Below are 21,303 nucleotides of genomic sequence, written 5' to 3' on the forward strand. Positions count from 1 at the left end.
TATTATTTTTCATCATCTTTTTCCTAAAATAAAATCCTCAGCATTTAACCTACATATGTCAGCTTTCAGAGATCTCATAATAAATTATAGTAAAATAAAGCCATGACGAGGCTGAACTTCTACCGTATTTAATGTATTATATGACTACACTGTGTCTTGTTCCTACCCAGGCTTCATAACTTATATGACACTCTGCAGAATGCTTCAGTACAAAATGTGTTTAGGACATAGCAACACCATAACCACTGCAGGAAAATTCAATGGTTTTCTCTCTGAAAAATACCAAATTTCAAAACCCTGCTCTCTAATTCATTTCTTCTTACCCCGTAACTTATTTTTATATCTAAAAGAAGCTCTTGGATGAAGCCTTATACTGTCTGCAGCATGTTATTTTCTTTGCAAGTTTACTTTTAGGAAACAAGATAAAGAAAAACAAGATATCCCAAGTAAACCATTATAAATTCACATTCTATCTGGATGGGAGGTGAGAAAGAGGAAAAACCTGAGTTCTTTTATGGTTCTTAGATAAAACTTCACTGCTTTCATACACCTCTGTATACTGTGTCAGAGGCAGAAAAACATCCCAGACACAGATACTTCTGTCACTTTGCTAACCAAAGAAGTTGCTACCATAGCCAACAATATGTTCACACTAATTTTTGAGCTTTGTGTTCTAATCATAACTCTTTAGTTACACACTTTTTTTAAACATCCTTTTTCTGAACCAACCTCCAGACCAAAACATTGGTCTCCACTTCAAGGTGCCCTGCTTTTAACTCAACAGTAATCAAAACCGAATGCTTTCAGTCCTCAAAGGGTTGCATCTTCCTTTCTGTACTCACAGTTGACCAGGAGAGTAGTGTGGGCTTTTTCTCCCACTGCCCCGCTTGGGTTTTGCCTTTAGAATTTGAAGATTCGTTCCCATCCCTGGGCCCCTGACAAGCTGTGATTTACATGTGAGAAAACAACTCCCAGGTTATCGTCAAGGAGGCAGAAGCTGCTCCCACCCAATTGAGCTGTCCTCGAGAAAAGGGGATGGCAGCGGGGAAGCAGATGCTATCTGCAGCTGTCTAGGACAAGTCACATGGGTAAATCCGAAGTAATGGAGGCAAATATAAAAAGAACATTATTTATTATCTTCTTTATTAATACTCACGTGTCACCTTTGCTTTTTACACAAAAGTCTACTTTAGAAGAATGCCTCCTTGGTTTGTCGTGCCCAGTAGGGCTTTTTGTTCCTACACCAGCCCCCCTTTCTCCACCCCACCCCAACCCCACATCCAAATTACTCTGACACGTTCACAGATACCACGACAATTTTGTAAACAAGATCTGGGTCACCGGAACTTGATTTCCTCAACATTCCACTTCAGAATGGAAGGCAGGTGGGGGAGAAGGTAAGAAATGAGAGAGGAGCCGGGGGGAAAAGGCAGGGGAGAGGGGTCCAGAGCGGGTCAGAACTTTCAAGTCGCTCCTTTTCTGAGATGTGTGTGTGTGTTGTGGCTCTTCCTTGAAATTCAGTGACTTGAAACACTGACAGCAAGTGCCTGCGTGGTATTTATATTATTTGTCTATAACAGGATATGTGGGCTTCCTCAGTTTGGGTCTGGGCTGTGTTTGTTCCAACAGGCCACAATCTCTGTGGGTGTCTCCAAAGGGCAACAATCTCCCTGGAACCCCTCTCAGAGCTGGGGCTTCCGAAGCAGGGTCTTGCTGAGGTCTTTGACCTCCTCGGGGCTGTTGACCCGCTCATAGCCCAGGACGGCCATGGGCTGGTAGCAAAACTCCTCCACCTGCTTGATCTGCTGGAAGGTGAGGGCGGTCCGCCAGGCATTGGCGGCCTGCGTGGCATTGCGTGCAGACACCACGAAAGGCTTGGACGAGGAGCCCGAGCCACTGGTCATGTTGAGGGCAAACTGCTCCATTTCGGGGCTCACCAGCAGCCCCACAAAGTCGTACACCCTCCGTAGTGTCTTGACGGGGTCTCCCACCAGGTCCTCGTACCGCACCACCAGGTAGTGGCCCTGCAGCCAGTCAGGGGGCTGCAGGGCCGTCTGCAGCGTCTTGGCCATGCTGTTGCAGATGACCTCCATAGCGCCGAGCGCGTGGTAGTCTGCCGGGCCGCCCACGCCCTCCTTCTTGGCGCCCAGCTTGTGGCCGGCGGCCTCCAGGAAGGGCACGCGGTGGGCTCGCGGGTCCCGGCTGCGCACCACCTGCAGGCTCTCGCGGATGAGGCCGTGGCGCGAGCGGATGCGTGAGCTGGCCACGGCACGGGGATCGCGCACCAGGTGGATGACCTTGAGGTCCAGGGCCGGGTCTCGCAGCAGCGGCGCCAACACGGCCACGTCGAAGACGCGCACGCCCTTGATGACCAGCGTGCGGTACTTGCGACACTCCTCCTCGAAGCGCGCCAGGCGCTGCGGCGGGCACTTCTTGCACACGCGGTCGTCCACCAGCCCCACCACCTCCTTGCGGTAGGCGGGGCAGAGCGGCGACGAGCACACCACCTTGTTGGTGGCTGCTCCGAAGATGCCCAGCGTAGTGAGGTTGCGCCCCCCGCTGCCCGCGGGGCTATACAACTGGAAAACGGAGAGGTCGCAGCGGTAGAGAGCGCTCAGCATGTCCCGCGCTGCCCCCTGCAGGGAAACGGCGTCCCCTGGGTACAGCTTTTGCCACACGTGCCACACTGGCTCGTAGAGGAAGAACACCTCGGGGTTCTGGTTGAACAGCTCGCCGAAGAAGGACGAGCCCGAGCGCCACGTGGTGAACACGTACACCAGCTGGCGTTTGTCCCCACTGCCTCCGGAGCCCCGAGTGTCATTGCCCACAGAGGCCGCGGCCCCCGCCACCCCCGCGGGAGCTGCCCCGACGGCGGCGGCTGGAGAGTGGTACGGGGTGCGGGGGTCCGAGCGCGTGTGAGCGCGGGGCGGCGCGGCCGGAGGCGGTCCTGGGCGCCCCCACACGCCCCCGGCTGCCCCCGCCGCGGCACCCAGCGTCCCGTCGGGGTTGCACTGCTGCAGCGGCTCCTTGTGCCACTTGTAGTCCAGGAGGTTGAGCATGGTGAGCACGAGCAGCAGCGCGTAACCCGCGCACAGCACCAGCGCCTTCCTGCGGAACACCTTCATTCCGAGCGGGGACGCGGGCCAGCGGCGTCCCGGGCGCCGGGGCCACGGCGGGAGCAGAGCGCGCGGCGCGGCGGCAGGCGCAGCCGGGAGCAGCCTGGGGAGCGCGCCCGGGGATAGAGCTCGCGGCGGGCTGCGGCTCATCACAGGCACAGCCGGGGCGGGCGGCGCGGCGGAGGCGGCCCTGCAGCCCGGGAGGGGGACGCGGCGGGCCGGCTGCAGGCGCCGGGGCTGGGGCCGCGGCTCCGAGGCGGGCGCGGCGGCAGCGGCGGCTGGTCCCTGGTGCCCAGGGCTGGCTCTCCCATGGCAGCGGCTCCGGGAAGAACCTGAGAGGGGAAGCGGAGTTAGCGGGTGCGCCCAGTCTCCATCCCGGCCGCCGCCACCGCCTAAGCGACGCCCACCCTCGGGTCCGCTCGGCTCCCCGCTCACCTGGAGCCGCGGGCGCGCCCCGCAGCGGCCTTGGATCGCGGCCAGGCGGACTCTCCGGCTGTCACTCGTTCCTCGATTTCTCTCCCGCTGTCTTCCGCTGGGAGGTTCCTGCGCCTTTGAGGGGGCCGCGGGACACAGCAGCCTCAGCCCTGGGCAGAGTTTCCGGACAGCTGGCGCCCTGCGGCTCGGGAAGGGAAACTTTCACCGGGCCTGGAGCCCTGCTCTGCTCTCCGTCGAGACCGGCGCGCCCGGCTCCAGCGACGTCTCCTCCGCTCTCTCGGGACCGCAGCTTCCTTCCTAGCTCCGGGCGGCGAAGTCGGCTGTGGACGATGGTGAGCGGCGGCTCATACGGGACCCAGCTCTCGGCAAAGCGGCTCTGCCTCTCTTGCTCTCGGCCTCTGCGCAGCGAATCTTCCGATCTCTCTGGCGGCGGTGGATGGGGCGCAGCGCGAGCCCCCAGCGGCGGCCACGGCGACTGCTTTTTCCACCTCCGGGAGGATGCCGGGGCGGGCAGCGCTGGCAACCCCGCCACTCCGCCACCTCCGACTGGCCCAGAAAGACCCTGCACACACAGTTCTAGGCGAAGGAGCCGGATCCGCGGCGCTCCCCTGCCCGCCCCGCCCCCGGCACCAGCGACAAGGTACCCGGCAGAGGAAGCCCCCGCCGCCGCCGCGCGAAAGCGGCGCCCGGGAGGATGCAGCTACCCGACTCCCCCTACGCCGAGCGCCTGCAACGCGCTCGGGCCAGCCTCTGCGCGGCTCCTGCCAGCCGGCGCCGGGTTGGTGCGCGCCGCCGTCTGTCGCCGCGGCTCCTCCCCTCCGCCGCGCGCCCCACGCCCGCCCCCCTCGCGGCGCTCGGCTCCCGCCGCCGCCGCCGCCTTGGGGGCTGGAGACGCAACCCGGGCTGCAAGGGCGCCGCTTGGGCCGCTTGGGCCGCCCTGCGCGGGTGCGGGGGCGCAGCTCTCCGTGCGCAGAGCACCGGGGCGCGGACGCGGGATTCGGGGCGAGCTGCAAGAGACTTGGATTCTGCGTGCGGCTGCCGGCTTCGGACTTCACGGTCTTGCTCCTGGAAAGAGTGGATGACAAAGTTCGGGCAGCAATCTCCCGGCGGCCGTCCGCCCCGCGCTTCCCCCGGAGTCGACACGGCCGCCCCCCGGGGCCGAGGACGCACCGCGCCCCGCTGCGCCCGGAGGACACGGAGCACCGCGCCCGGGCTAACGACGCTCCGCTCGCCTTTCCAGCTGGTCTGTGGCTTCTCCCTTAGGGAGGAAGCAATAAATCTTTCTGACCTCTGGGTCAAAAAAGACGCTTCGGTCTTCCCGAGGGGCAGACGGGCGCGGCGGCGTCCCCGCTCTGCCGGGCCGGGCCGCTCCGGGGTTGTCACGCCCCGGGGCCCTCGCCCATTGCGGCCCTTTATATGCGTCCTCTGCCACTCACGGCCTCGGAAACCCGGAGGTGGGGTAGGGGCGGGGCCGGCTCTTTATTGTACGTTAAGACACTTGTCCCTCTTCTTGGTTTTAGAGATGAGCTCCATGAACGTGACCCCAAAGGAAATAACCACCGTTGAAAGTAGCGTCATTTAGGGCTGCTTTGGGTTGGTTTAAGTACTTTCCTAAAGGCGGTGGGGAAAAGCCTCTCTCCCCTCCCCCTCACACCCCTTCCCTCGTAAACCACCAACGCTAACCCGTGGCCTCGGTTTCATCTGTGAAGTGGGACAGTTCCAGCAGCCTCCGGGGACGGAACGGCGACTGTGTCGCCGTGAGCACGCGCAAGATGAGAGACCCCAGCTCCGGCCTGGACGTGCCGAGGGGACCCTGCGGGCCCAGCAGCTCAGCTGCGGCGGGTGGACACCGCGCACGGCTCCCGGAGGCCTTCTGTCGCCTCCTGTCCCCGTCGAGTGTTGGAAGTTTAACAGAGTTACTGCAGAATTATCTCTGTGCCATTCGGGGCAGCCTGTCTCAGCCAGAGGGCCCTTCTAAGTTTAAAATGTGGTGCTGGCGCTGTTTTTCTTCAGTGAGTCTTACAGCATCTTCTGAGTACAGGACTCTTGGAAAGCAACGTAACTCGCTTTGCATGGGTTTTTAACTCGCTTTTTATGGGTTCAGTTGCAGGGTAGAAAAATGTCCAGCGAACTTTAGCCCCGTTTTCCAGAAAACACCGTAATGTCACGAAAAGAATTCAGCTAATTCCCGACCCCACCCCTAAAGACGAGGCATTTCTAGGACAGATTTTGTACAAATGGGGTGGGGGGGCGGTGAGGGCGAGCTCAAATTTGCTATGCAGCGTTCTCAAGAAGCAGAGCGTTACCTGTGGGAGACAGACGGTCAGGATGGACGGACGGAAGGGCCTCATCCCAGTCCACAGAGGAAGGTGATGGTTTGAGTGACTTCCCACTCTCCTTTTCTGGACCCTCCTACCTTCCTCCGCTGTCTCAAAGATCCCTCTATCCTTTCCCCACAAAAACTAGTTATGGTGGCGCATGAAAAGACTGATGGAAGAGAGAGGGAGTTGGAGAGGAAAGGAAAATCTCAATATTCAGCATTATTCCAAAAAAATTTTTTTCTAATATTTTTAATTTAGTCTGGTTTTGTGCTTACCCAAAAAGCACTGAATTGCAGTTAGTTGGTGTAAGAACCCTTTTTTAAACAATTGTTTGCATGAAACAATTTTGTTGCAATTTTGTAACACTTTACAGGAGTTGGCAAAATAGTAAATCCATTTGCCACCGCCCCCACAGCGAGTGCTCATCTGTGAGTGCTCAGCTGCCATAAATTTACAGGTTCTGGCATCTCTACCCTCTCCTTGCTTGCAAATATTTTACCATTTTGTACGGTGTCATGATTAATTCCGAACTTTGTTACAGCTAATGACATCCAAAAACTTGATAATGCCTTTCTTCCTGAATTTGTTCTGAAATTCCTTTCATTTTAATCTACTTATCCTTTTAGCATAGTAATGACCCAGACATATAATAAGTCACACAATTTCATTTGCAGAAGATCCAGTCGTGCCACAGGGCTGTCCTTAATTTCAGCTCACTGTTTAATTCATTGCAATTCAGTCTTTTCCAGGATGTTCCTTCAGTCTGTCTCTTCTGTGCTGCCTATTGTGTGGAAAGGAAACTGCTGTTGGAAACTTGCTGTGGTTTTTACGTAATCCTGGACAAACAGGGAGCCACATTCTGGAATGCTGGGGAGGACCAGTATTTAGCCTGTGGGAAATGGCAGAGGGATCTTCGAGAACCTTCTCCCAGAGTCTGAACTGGGGAATAATGTATGGCTGGGCTACCTGGACAGTTCCCATACAGGCCTGTTGTGTCACTGCGGCCTGGAACATTCACCTTTGGGAAATGTCTGCCTCTGGGCACCAAGATAGATTCATTCCCTCGTATTTTCAACAAATATATATTTTCAGTGGAACTGGATTGCACAGGATCAGGTTAATCATACTCTGATTTAAGACATGCTGTCGTAATTAGCTAAGGATGGCCTTTTTTAATTCTATACATTTTAATATAATGAAAATGTATGAACCCATTACACAGCCCAAGAACCTCCAGAGGTAACCACTCTACTTAATTTAGTTTAGAAACTTAGATAAAATAGCCAAGCATAGCCAGGGGTGGGGGTCGGGGGTGGAGGGGTGGAGAACTAGCCTTAATCTCGAAAGGAATAGCCTGAATACTCTTATTTATAATTACTAAGAAACTGAAGCAGTCGTTTAAAGTCTTCCCATTAGAAAAGCAACAGGCCCAGAGGGATTTAAAGGAGGGTTCTAACAAACTTTCAAGGGCTAGATTGTTTCTATCTTATACAAACTCTTCCAGAGAATATAAGAAGAATACTTCCCCAACTCATCCTAAGGGAGTAATAACTAGACGGGGATTTTAGTGAAGGAACTAGGTCCTATTCATTGATTAATATACATGCAAAACTCTTAAATATAATATCAGCAAAACAAATCTAATCAAGTGGGGAAAAAAGGCAGTACACTAAAACCAAGTTGAATTTAGCCCAGAAATATAAGGATGACTTAATATTTATTAAGCACCTACAAGGCACCAGGTGCTGGCCTAGCTATGCAGAATGCAGGAGCAAAACAGACAGGCCTGGTCCCTACCCTCATGGAATTTACATTCTAGAGTGAGAGACATTCAGTGCACACACGTGTAAACAAATAAGAGTATTTCAGAGAATGGTAATCAGCACTGTAGAGGAAATAAAACAGATCAATGTGGCAGAGAGTGACTTGAACAGCCACCTTAAACTGGGGAGGTGACTTTACAAAGGGGAGGTTACCCTTCCAAAGAATGAGGAGGCAGCCAGGTTACAACTGAGGGATGAAAAATGCATGCAGATGACACAGCAAGTGCTGAGCCCTGCGTGGGAATAATGTTGATGTATTTAAAGTACAGCGAGAGACCCAGTGGGGCTACAGCCCAGCGAGTGAGTGTTCACCTGATTGGGGTATGCCTGGCTTACAAATCAGAAGGAATTTCCTTAACATTGGACTTCAAAAAGCAGTTCGTTAAGAAGTGCAAGAAAGATGTTATGGGAGAAGTCCATGCAGGTTTACTTCTCCAAGAACATACGTAGTTAATTTCCAGATGTGTCGCTCTGGTGTTGTCCTTGTTTGAGCACCACTCTCTCCTCCCCAGACTCCACCTGGACTTGTTCGATCTTTCTGCATCTTCACTTTTTAAACCTAGCCCAGCTGTCTACTTCCTGGGTCTCAGCCCAGCCTTGAAGGTTGGCAACAAAGCCTTGGAGTTTCTTTCTGCAGTTTTTCCTTCCAGACATTAGAGGACAGGGGCTAGCTACCAAAAGATGTTCCACTGCCACGACTATAACCACCACTTTCTCTAGTCCCCTGACCATTACTCTGCTGCCTGGAGTGGACGTCCTGCTGGGTTCTGCCTGCCCCACATCTGTCCTGCCTTCCTTTGGTAACAGTGTCTGAACATGTTCTCTCCATGGAAGTGCCATTCATTCATTCACTCATTCATTCATTCATCCTATGTGTATTGAGCTCCTACCACGTACCAAATAATCTGAATCTTCAGCAGAGAGACCTAAACATGGAAAACAGTTTCTGCCCTCTCATCCCAACAGTGGAGCCCTAAGAGGTGGCTCATTATCCTCTCAGAAGGGACCTTGTCCATTTTACATCTGTGACCTCCCCAAATGTTTCCACAAGTCCCTCCCTCCTCTCCATTAAATTCCTCAGGGTCCGTCTCTGTTACTTACAGTAAAAAAAAACCCTAACTGACAGGGTGGCTTGCTGTCTAATTACAGATTTGGTTTCATTCATGCCTTTGTCTCTGTGCCTGATTCTCCATCTGCCCTTAAGCAGTGATTTGTCTTTGAGTCCCCACCTTTAAATTCTGGTATCTAGACAGCCAGTCATCCTCAGGAACTCCATCCCAGCCCTGACATCACCATCAGTGGCCTCTCCACTCACGCCTTTCCCTGGCCTTGTTTCTCACCAGCACTGGCTGGGCTGCTCAATTTTGACCCCTGCCAGCCAGGACTGCCCTCACACTAGCTAGTATATCTTTCCAGTTGGATTTACTTCCAGAAATGACATATCATGAGTATCTCCTGATCTCTGTCCCAAGGACCTGCTGGGCTCTCTTATTGTTATTTAATTGTATCCCCCCACTTAACAAAATACTAGGTACATAATGTGGCCTCCAAAGTCAAAACAAATATTAATCAAAAGGAAAACAACAGGAAGCCAGAAACATGGTTGGTGTAACAATTCATTCCGTGAAGTCCTGTGCAAATAATTGCTAGAGGTGAATCAAAAAAAAAGGCTGTCTCTGAGCTTCCTAGTAACCATAGTAAAGAAAATTGGTCAGGAGATGGACAGCTTTGCCTAACATAGAGACCCTGGAAAAAGTTTTATCTTCCTTCAACAATGTGAGTTTCATTCATGTGATTTCTTTGTTCACTGCTTTATTCCCAAAAAAGGGTATCTCACAGAGTCTGATATAAGTGCTCAATAAATATTTATTGACTGACTTACTGTGGATCCTTATAAAAGAACTATGTGGTATAGAAAGTAGACGAAGTCTTTAAATATGTCTCTACAATAAAACAGATGTAGAGTCGGGGAGGAAGGTGCAGGCTCTCAGAAGCCAAATCAATGCAACCTAATGACAAACTGTCAATGCTCTATTCACGAAGGCAGTTTAGAGTGGGCTGCATCTACCGTTCTGATGGCCTGGCCTGCTGCCCATCCCAGCATGCTTTACAAAGCTACGTTTCATGCCAAAGTGGGTAGGGATGACCAACTTCTACGAAAAGGCTTCTTGAAGAAACTACCGCCTGAACACTAGCGTTCTGGTTTCTGTCACCTGTGTCCACAGCTCCATCCCAAACATCTTCCAACAGCAGGAGAAACTGTCTTGTGCTACCCTCAGCTAGAAAGTGATCTTGAAGCATTTTGAAAATCATTTCATTTCTCTGGGCTTTCCCCTCAGTTTCCCATGATTCATGAAGGGTGAACCCACCAGATGGGTTGTGGAGTGTGCCTTGCTCTGACCCTGCAGCACCCCACCTAGAGCTCCTGCTTACAGGAATTCCTCCTTGGAGCAAGCCTGTTCTCTCCATGGGGGCCTGTCCCTGACAGCTGAGTGGTTAGAGGCCAGGCCTCCCTGTACCTGCTCAAGAGGTGACTGTCCCCCTGCACTGTGGACATTCTGGTCTGGACAATCTCTCCCACACGGTCTTAATCACTTAGGAGGGATGATCCTGCATTCTGAAACAACATTGAAATACAGTTGCACTCTATTTTGAAATACAACATTGCAAAGCCTAGAGAAGCTTTGACACTGAGACTTTAGTCCATGATCAGAAATACTTTAAAAATAAGTAACCAGTCACCAAAATCAACTGTCATGAGGAAGCAGAGATAATGTCACATTAGTAGAAACTCTATGAGACATCTGTATTCTGCAGTAATAGAATTCTGTTTAAAACAAATAAAGGATGTCTACTGTAATACCTCCATGACTTCAATGTCACTTGTACCTTAGATACTGCAGTATCTGATAAAAAGCTGTCAAATTGGAAAACCCCTTTATTCACAGAAGGAATTAAGTTCCTTGAAATTTAGAAACAAGATGTAGGGGTTCACATACAGAATTTGGAATCAGCCCTAGATTTAATTTCCTGCAAGTTTATTTACTAGTTCTATATTCTTGGACAAGGTACGTACTCTTTTGGGGCCTCAGTTTCCCCATCTGTAATACAGGACTAATAGCTGTCTCATAGAATGGTTAGGAAAAGCTGGGAGAACTCAGAGGGAAAGCGCATGGCATGGCACCAAGTGGTTAGGAAATAATAACTCCTGCCCTCACCCCCAGGTGAAGCCTGGGGCTAAGGGCCCCTGATCTTAAGGGAGGAGATGAAGGAAGTTGAAAGAACTAAGGGTCTACAAAAGCAGGATGTTATATCACTTTCTTTACCCCTTTCTTGGCAGGGACATTGGGGATTTGGTTTGGTGAGGGTTTTTGAGGGGGCAGGGAGGGTTCTGATTAAGGTTCGTTAAGGACAGAAGATGGAGAAGAGGGCTCAGTGGTCAGAGAGAGAAAAGGGCACATCACGGCCAGCGTTTACCTATGAGTTTCATTGGCCTTGACATCCCCAGGCCTTGCTACTCAAAGTGTGGTCATTAAATCAGCTGAATCAGTCACCTGAGAGCTTGTTAGAAAAGCAGAATCTCAGGGCCCAGACCTCCTGTGTCTGGATCTGCATTTTAAGAAGACGCCTGTGTGAATGGTCTGCACACTGAAGTTTGGAAAGCATAGGAGCTTTAGCCTTTAGTGGTGAGTAAACAGCTACAGTAAATAACTCAGTGTTGTACACAAGGGTGGGCCACCCCACCCCCTGCCCTTTTGTGTTACATGAGACACAAGGTGGCTAGTAGAGGCTGCTTCTGGGGTATCCACTAGCCCATGCAGTGCACTTGTGGAAATTAAGAAAGAGATGTGTTTCCCCCTACTCTCCCATGCAGCCCCACACCAGGGCGCACAGCCAGAGAGCAGATGCAGGCTGGATTTCAGAGCCACTTGCTCCCTCCACTGGAGCCTTGGTGCAGGGTGTAACCTGCACAACTGTATGATGGCCTGCTCCTCGTACTAAAATAAGTAAAATAACACTTACAAAATCTCAGGATTAGTCCATCACTCTCAGCATCATATTTACCAAAAGCAATAGAAATAGCTGCTTTGCTTGCATTAACCAGAAAGAAAAAGTTACAGCAGCACTTAATTACAGTAGCAACACATGGGGACATCCATTCTCTCTGAAGAAAGACAAGTGCTCTGAGCGTGGCATGAGTCTCACAGTGTATGTTGCCACAGACAAAAGTAAATTCCATTCTAGGCAATGTTATCTCTATTCTTGTAACTTATAGATAAACTATTATGCAGGACTTCTGGTCAAGATGGCAGAATAAGCGGTCACCAGCATCACTCTCCCACAAATCAACCAATTTACAACTATTAAAAAGCAAAGACTGCCAAGCTAGGGCCACTAGAGCTCAGGGGAAGAAGAGGAGAGACCTATGGAGTGCAAGAAGGTGGGAGAAGCCACGATGAGAGAAAGAAAAATCTGCTGTGACCATTTTGAGCCCGGGCCACTTCCAGGCTGGAGCTGCTGAGTGCACAGAGCAGGAGCCGGCAAAACCTACAGCTGTGCCCTTCGGATGAAGTTGTTTGAAGGTGGCAGGGGAGAAGAGGGCCTTGGTGGTCCCCAGGACAGCAAGACTACTAATAGGGTTCCTGTGGACCCACATAGGAGCGAGTAGCCAGAACAACTGAAAAAAGGAGCCACTCAGAGGCCAGTGAGTCATTGCAAGGGACCAGAGGATGGACTGTCCCATGGGAATTATTTGGAGCACAGGCAGTTGGGGGGACAGGCGCACTGGGGGAACACTGGGGCACAGCAAGGACAACTGATCTGTACCCCCATCGGTGTAGGGCCACTCAGAGGAGACTGGTCAGGAATATAGAATTGCATGGGGTGTGATTTGATGAAAAGACTCTGTCCCAGACCAGAGTTTCTACACAACCCAGGTGCACCAGATCTCACCAGACTCAGAAGTCCCTTTAAAGTCAACAATTAAAACCTGAGCTGCACAAAAAGCCTTCCCTAGGGAATCAACAGCAAAGCAGCAATTTAGCTCAACCACAGAGCTCAAGTAGAGGTCCCCACAGGAAGTTTCCCCACTTTAGAAGTAAGCAAAGGACAACAAATTTTCCAGTGCAAAGTTTAAGTGGTAGGAACAGCAAATAATCCAACACAGAACTGAAAGCAAAAACAAAGTACCCACAACCAGAGACAAAGTTTGATATTAACTAATAAAGGTCTCATTTCACCGAAGAACACCTATAGCACCTAGAAGTACTGGAAGTCCCTTGGGCTACCAAGCCAGAAAGAGGGGAGGGCCGGGGGCCTCAGCCATGCTCCTGACACCCACAACCAGTCCTGAGTGTGGGGTCCTCAGAACTCAGCCACACACCCCCAACTCGCACAACCACCCCAACAACAGCCACCAAGCCACCTGTAGGAAGCGCCCCCAGCTCTCCTGACTGGGGCGATGGGGAGCTGAGGGCCACAGCCACACTCCCTGACACATACAACCAGCCCAGTGACAGCCACCAAGCCACAGCAAGGAGAGCCCTGGATTCCCGAGCTGGGGTGGTGGGGGGAAAGGGCTTTTTCCACACCCCCATGACATCTGCACCCAGCCCAGCAATGACCAAGCCACCCCTGGAAGCCCCCTGCTCTCCCCTGCAGGAATGAGGGGCTGACACAGGCCTCAATCCCGCCCCTCCACCTCCCTCCTTCTTCCATCCCGTTTCCTTCCCCTTTCCCCTCCCTTTCAACTGTTCTGCAACAACATCATAGACTGTAAAAAAAATAATAATATTAATAATGAAAAGGAAAACCTATTGTGCAGAGACATAGAATTTATCCCACAGGCAACCTCCATGCATAAGTGTTTGATGTCTATGGAGTGTTGGTTGGTGAATGAAGTGGAGTGTGCAATTTCATACATACAATGTTTTGGTGTCACAAGATAGAAAATCCAACAGGGGAAAAACTGGAGAAGGAAACTAGCTCTCAACCTAGACGGTTCCATTCTGCATCTTCTCACCTGTTAGTCTTTCTTCCCCTTCCATCTTCTATCGCAGTGTCTGAGTTCTGAATTCCCTAAGTTTTATGTCAACTCTTTATACTTTGCCTCAGATCTTGCCTAGTGACATGCTGAAAAGTTAGATGCAATTCTGGCTCAAAATGTAACATCTTATTAGTTTTCAGATGATATATTCCCATCCTTGTACAGATTTCTCTTTTCTCAGCCACGACACTACATTTGGTTCTACTGACATCAAAGGAGCGACCCTTCTGCTCAGGCACAGTTTCTGCCACATCCATTTCTAGAGCACAAAATGTTTTGTTGATTTGGTGAACTGTTTTTCCTTTGCCTTGTTTGCTGTCTATTTTTTGCAAGATTTCATTGTTAGGACACAACTTATTATGCAGAAAAGTCTCCTCTGCAAATTTGCACCCCACCTACAGTTTTTGGAGACAATTTGTGTTTTAATGCCACAGGTCAAATTCCAGTTCAACAAATATCTAAACCTCTAGCATTCCTATGAAAATATATTATTTTCATCATCTCCAGCCAAACCTCCATTTGTCATTTGTTTCAGTATTTAATTGACTTGATAAAATTTCAGTACAACATAAGAAATTAGAAATTCATTATACTGAGATATCTGTTTTGATTTTAATGGCAAGCACCAGGGGTCATTCAGATTTATTTTTCCATCATTATTTTAATGATGGATGTTTTGTTTCTTTTTTCCCAGTGTCTCCTCTGCCTAGAACATAGGAGACTGGTGGGCTTTAGACCTGTCATTTCAAAAATGGTGCAGCCTCTATGGAAAATGGTATGGAGGTTCCTCAAACAATTGCAGATAGATCTACCACATGACCCGGCTATCCCACTGCTGGGAATATACCCAGAGGAATGGAAATCATCAAGTCGAAGGTATACCTGTTCCCCAGTGTTCATTGCAGCACTCTTTACAATAGCCAAGAGTTGGAACCAGCCCAAATGTCCATCATCGGATGAGTGGATATGGAAAATGTGGTATATTTACACAATGGAATACTATTCAGCTATAAAAACGAATGAAATACTGCCATTTGCAACAACATGGATGGACCTTGAGAGAATTATATTAAGTGAAATGAGTCAGGCACAGAAAGAGAAATACCACATGTTCTCACTTATTGGTGGGAGCTAAAAATAAATATATAAATTCACACACACACAAAAAAAAAAATGGGGGAGGAGAAGATATAACAACCACAATTACTTGAAGTTGATACGACAAGCAAACAGAAAGGACATTATTGGGGGGGAGGGAGGAGAGGGAGGAGGGAGGGAGGTTTTGGTAAGGGGCAACAATAATCAACCACAATGTATATCGACAAAATAAAATTTTTAAAAAAAGAAAAAAAAAGAAAAGGCACACACAGAATTTCCAAATAACAAAAATAAACTTTATGAAAATTGAAAAAAAAAAAAAAAAAAAGACCTGTCATTTCAGTTCATTGCTTGATACTCATGACAGAGAACCATGCAAATGCTCAACCACTGCCACTGCCTGGACTCTGTGCCCAGAGAACACAGATTTGACCTACGTCATAACACACATTGTTGTGATTGACAGAATAGCAGTGCCAACCAAGGGGGAGGAGCAGTTACTAATAACAGAAGGAAGCCCTCTCCTGCTGCTGAAAATTAATTCTTCTCAATTAATATGCATGGCAATGCTCTGGAAGCTTCTGGACCCCTGGCTTGTTTAGTTCTGTACACAATGATACGGAGGCCACAACATCTTCACGTAGTTGCAGCATTTTTGTTGGTGTCACCAGGTGGAGCGCTCGGGTATCCATGTCTCACATGTGGCCCTTCTGCTTGGTGGCCATGTTGAAGAGGAACCCGAGAGAGATGGTGCCAATTTATATGTTTTGGCTGAATGGTATTGTTTTTGTAAACAGCTGGATTTGGCCAGCCATGTTGGCCCTCAGCTTGGGCGTTTGTGACCCTTATGAAATTCCCATATCACTCAGGCAGGTAATTGTTTTCTTACATTCTGCTGGAAACCCTTAGAAATATGTGCTCAGTAGTTGCGGATATGCCCACAGCTTGCCCACTGTCACAACCTGGGCCAGCGATTTTTCACATCCTCACACTGTATTCCCCTAACAGATTGTTACTCATTTGATGGTTTAAGGCAAAGTGCTGAATATGCACTGTGAGTATTTGGGCCTCACATTTAGTCTAATCCCAAGGTTCCTCTGATTTGAAAAGCCTTTATCTACCTACGAAAGCCCCACATCACTGATTCTTGCTGTCAGTGGAAGGCAGGTAATGTCATCTGCTTGTTCCACCATGGTTTACTTTCAAAGCAATTTACAGATGCTAGTTCTTATAATCTCCCACCAGAAAAGGATGGAAGTTTGAAGACTGAAAATGTGGTACTAATTTTGCACATAAATAGCAGGATTTTAGAATCCTAGTGTCCTAACTATGTACTAGGCTTATATAGAAAGCCTGAACAGAGAACTAAAACAAGAAGATCTCCTCTCTATCATTCCATATCCAAACATTCTCCTCCCAATCTCTCCCACAGAAATGCCACCTAACTGGTAGCAAATATGCAAATAAGCTTCGTGGTCAATATGAGAGATACATAAACATGCTGAAACTTAGCTAACCGTTGATTGCAGCTAAGAGCAGAGAAAACTGGAAGCAGCCCAGTTGTACTGCAAGTAGATGACCACAAAAGGACTGCTGCCTCCATTCTCGGGGGCTTCTTTTTGCCTCCAACTCTGTTTATTCTCTAGATCCACAGGCTTTTCCAAGTGGCTCAAGGATCTTCTCAAAGTAACGTTTAAACACTCCGTTCCCCCTACCCACTGGATCTTTATCCCTAAGTGTGGGTCCCAGGAAAAGCCTCCAGCTGGCTCTGGTTCACACTTAAGTTCAGAAACCACTGCTCACTGCAGCACACACCTTAACCCTTGGCCCTCCACAGGTATTTCCCCCATTTGAAAGGCCCCTTGCTCCAATGCCAGTCTCCATCGATAGGTAGCCTTCTTTAGGGAGCCTTCCAGAATTGCTACAGGAAGAAGCAGTCAATGCCCAGAGCTCCTTCTGTAGCTCATGGAGAACCACTGAGTTAGATTATATTGTAGATATGTGTGTGTCTGTCTTATTTTTCCTCCTAAACCTCATTCATTCCTCTACCACTTTCATACTTTTTTGCCATGTGCAGATACCACTTGTCCTATTGTTTATTTTCTTTCATCTGACTCACTGTTTGAGACCTAAGCTATACTTACTTTAAATAGAAATTATATATCACCACCATAAATGGGAAACCATTATCACGTTCCAGAAATGAAAAGTAACCAAAAAATAAATATAACAAAAACAGAAAAGGAAGTTATTAAATTCTAGTTTGATTATGGTCTATAAAAGTCTTCACCATGTTCCCTGTTTTGCTTTGTTTAAAGGAGGGAGAGATTAGATATTAGGAAGTGTTAAAGACACACTGCCCCAGACTAAAATTGAAAACCATTTCTCATCCTCCTGAAAACTTTCTCACACACCTTGAGTAAGTAGCAGGCTTCCTACTCTTTAAGAAACACTGCCCCCAAAATTTAAAATTTCTCAAAGACAAGTACCATATTTTATGGGAAATGTAGCAATTCAAAGGTAAACATACTGCCACATAAGAAATAAGTCTGAATAAAGCCACATCAGGACTTAGCACAAGTGCTTTGTCTATGGAGTGTACTGAACAAATGTTTGTTGTGAAAATGAATGAAGGAAAAAGCAAACATCCTGGCTGTGAAATTGATTTTGTACCTTTTCCCAGTTTAACTGCTCCATTAACCTCTGGTGGTTCAGTTCAGTGTCTCCCCACAACACAAATTCTATCCTATGAATTCCTTCCCCATGTGTTTCAATTACACAGTTCAAGTAAACAGAACCTGATTTGCATGTGATTTGATTGGAGTCAGTTTGGCCATTCATGAAGGCTGAAGTGGATTTTTTGTTTGTTTGTTACACTTTCCATCTTGCATGCCAAATCACTCCTTTCATTTATGCTAGGTCATAAACCACATCATTTATTCGAGCCACTAGTTGGTTTTTAAGTATGGGTTTTGGTTTAGTTTGGGGTATGTCTAATATTAATCCTCCCGTCGCTAGCTTCTTTGTACCTGAGGGTTTGTGTTTACATGAAACCTAAAGCAGTTTCACTCAAGCTGGAGCTCACTGAACAAGATTTTTCCTGCTATCTTCTTATTAACATAACGATAAATGTTTCCATTTCTGACTCATGAGCATTGCTAAAGATGCTGGCAAACTCCATGCACCCAAAATCTCAGAATTCTTTTGAAATACTTGTGTAAACTACACATACATACAATTTACTTTTTGGGGTAAGGTTTATAGTTAAGAAAGGACTTTTAAAAACACTCACTTTGCTTTGCTTTCAAGTGTATCTAGATCTTTTCAGAATAGATTATAATAAATTATTTTGTAAATTCAGAGCTACATGGCTACTGTATTAGTTTGCTTTAGCTGCTATAATAAAATAACATAGACTGGGGCTTAAACAACAGACATTAATTTCTCACAGTTCTGATGGCTGGAAGTCCAAGATGAAGCTGCTAGCTGATTCAGTTCCTGGTGGGGGTCCTCTTCTTGGCTTGTAGACGGCTGCCTTCTCTGTGTGTCTTCATATAGTAAAGAGCAATCTCTCTTCTTATAAAGTTACTAATCCCATTATAAGGGCCCCATCCTCATAACCCCTAACAAATTGTAAACTCTCTGTCTCCAAATACCACCACATTGGAGGTTAGTGCCTCTACATATGAGGTGGGGGTGCGGGGGACACAATTCAGTCCATAGCAGGTACCATACATGCAATTACAATTATAAGGGCAAATGCCTTCTGCTTCTCATTAGGCTTGGCATTTTTACTCACCCAATAGCCAAAACCTAATAAGACTCATATACTCAACATATGTTTTTTGAGAAGCTGCTAGAAGCATGAGGTTGACATTATATCCCCAAATTAAACCACAAAGTACATATAAAATCCTTTTTCATTCCAAAGCTTGTTTAAACCTGCTTATGGGAGTGCACATTATTATCACCTTTTCCAGAGAGTCATTTGTTATAACATACCAAAATCCTTGAAAATATTTTACTCAGAAGTCTCTGCTTCCACAATGACAAACGTGCTTATTCAGATCAACACATCACTAACTACAAAAGTTGGTGAGTGTAGAGTGTAAAGAGCCAAGAAAACTCAAGAGAACCCCATAAGAAAAAAAAGTAAAAGCACTTATTATTCCAGATATCAAAACTAGGTATAAAGCTCTCATAATTAGGACAATGTAATATTGATGCAGGGACATAAAAATAGACCACGGACTAGAATACACCTGGTAGCTCCATCACAGACTTCATGCATCTACGAACCCTGAGTTGTGATCAAGTTGACACCACAAAAGGGTGGGACAGAGACAGTCTTTTGGTAAATGACAGTGGATACCTCCCCTCGTACTATACATAAAACTCAATTCCAGCTAAATTATAAACCTGAATGTGAAAGGTAAAGCAATAATGCTTTTAATCAATAAGACAGCAGAATGGCTTAATGATCTCAAAAGAGAAAAAAAAATTAAAGCAATATACAAAAGCACTGATATGAAGAAGAAATGTGTGTGTGTGTGTGTGTGTGTGTGTGTGTGTGTGTGTATGACTACATTAAAAATAAGAGAGTCTGTTCATTAACGTAAACCTTAAAGAACTAGTGGAAAGTCAAACTATGGGATGGGAGAAGAGGTTGCAACGCATTTAAGTATATAAGTAACAAAGGACTTCTGTCCACATTACACAAAAAACTCCACAGAGCATTAAGAAAGAGGTAGATAGCAGGGGAAGAATGCAAAAGACTTGAACAGGCTCTTCACAAAGGAAGAAGATGAAATTGCCAATAGGCATGAAAATGCTCTCAATCTCATTAGTAATCGGGGAGGCGCAATTAAAAACCGCAGTGAAATACTGCACACCACCAAACTGCCAAATCTGGCAGTACCAACTGTTGGTGAGGATGGGAACTCTTATACACTGCTGGAAATCATAAATTATTGCTACTTTGGAAAAAAGGTTTTAGCAATTTTTTCCTTGCAGAGCTCACAATTTGGCTTTAGCATTTTCTATCAGACTTGAAAGTGTTCATACCCTATGACCCAGCGATTCTACTTGTAGGGCATATTCACTAGAGAATCTGTGGACACGTGCACTGGGAGGCATAGACCAGAATCTTCAAAATGACATTGTTTCCAATAGTCAAACAACAGAGTGGATAGTCAAACAATAGAATAGGAAATGAAAAGAACGAGTGTGTATAAAAACACAGTCAAGTCTTACCAACAGTGTTGAGTAACAGGAGCAAGACGCACGGTATTATCTCATTCATAGAAAGTTCAAAAACAGGTGAAATTATACTATATTCTTTTGGCTTGTATACCTAGGTGACAAAATTATATTTTAAGAAAACAAGGAATTGCTTTCCACAAAAATTCGAGAGTGGTCTCATCTGATGTGGAGGGGAAAGCAATGTATGACTGAGAACTACACACGGGGAGCTGCAGGGCACTCACATGTCATATGTGCTGACTTACATGGTGGTGCATAAGTGTTTTCTCTGTCAGTATTAGTTACCATGTTCATCTTATGTACTTTTCATGTTTGGTCTATTTTATAAGATAAAAGGAAGTAAAAGGAGAATGAAAGAAGAAAGACAAGACAAGGAAAGCACAAAGGAAGGATGGAAGGAGAGAAGGAGTGAGAGAGGCATAGGAAGGGAAAAAATAAGAGAGGTCGAGGCAGAAAGAGTAATACTCTCTCACCGACATTCTACTTCAGAAATTTGTGCAACAAAAAATAGTCAGGACGTGTCTAAAGTCTTAGCTGACTGTTCATTACTACCTTGTTTCTAATAGCAGATAAAGGGAACAATCTAAAATTCAAAAATAAGGAAGCAGATGAATATATCCAAATGACCAAAGCCTATGTAACTGTTATAAATGATATTACAGAGATAGCTTCACCGGCATGACGGATCATTAGCGTGGTGCCCGGACACCCCTCCAAGGAGGGACTGCTGCTCAGCTGGAGGGAGTGTGGCTGGCAGGCCTCCTCCAGCTGGCAGCTGCTTCAGGGTTGGCCCCAGCTGTAGACAGCCACGGAATGCAGATAGGCCCGTGACCCAGCTTTGATCAGGCAGAGGGGCACAATGCCCTATGGGATGGCAGAGCAACAAACAGAGGGTGCCTTGGTCCCTGAATGACCGTGTGGAACACAGCTGCCCACCAGCCTGGGACACCACCTCAGGGAAGTAAACTTCTACCTTCTTAAAGCCACTGTCTTTTGAGGTATGTTTGTTACAGCAGCTTTGCTTTAACTAATACAGTTGCCTACACTGCATATTAGGATATTTCATATAAAAATTCAGATTTCTGGCTCGTGCTGAAAAATCTGAAAATCTAGCAACACTGAACTTGTATTCCAAAGCTGAGTATGGCTGCCCCTCAGGGGCCATGTGATATGTAGCTCACCATAGCCCACCTGGTCCCCTC

The 21,303-nt window shown here is 47.4% G+C and overlaps 1 protein-coding gene across 1 annotated transcript; it reads right to left on the bottom strand.

Annotated features, from left to right (window-relative positions):
- Window positions 1-1,294: 1,294 nt before the first annotated feature.
- Window positions 1,295-3,266, bottom strand: CHST2 (carbohydrate sulfotransferase 2). The gene has a single exon (XM_063115329.1). It carries the CDS (start codon window positions 3,264-3,266, stop codon window positions 1,683-1,685), a length of 1,584 nt encoding a protein of 527 aa, XP_062971399.1. The 3' UTR covers window positions 1,295-1,682.
- Window positions 3,267-21,303: the final 18,037 nt, after the last annotated feature.

The sequence above is a fragment of the Cynocephalus volans genome, chromosome 11, assembly GCF_027409185.1.
Source record: "Cynocephalus volans isolate mCynVol1 chromosome 11, mCynVol1.pri, whole genome shotgun sequence".
In the NCBI taxonomy this organism is placed as follows: domain Eukaryota; kingdom Metazoa; phylum Chordata; class Mammalia; order Dermoptera; family Cynocephalidae; genus Cynocephalus; species Cynocephalus volans.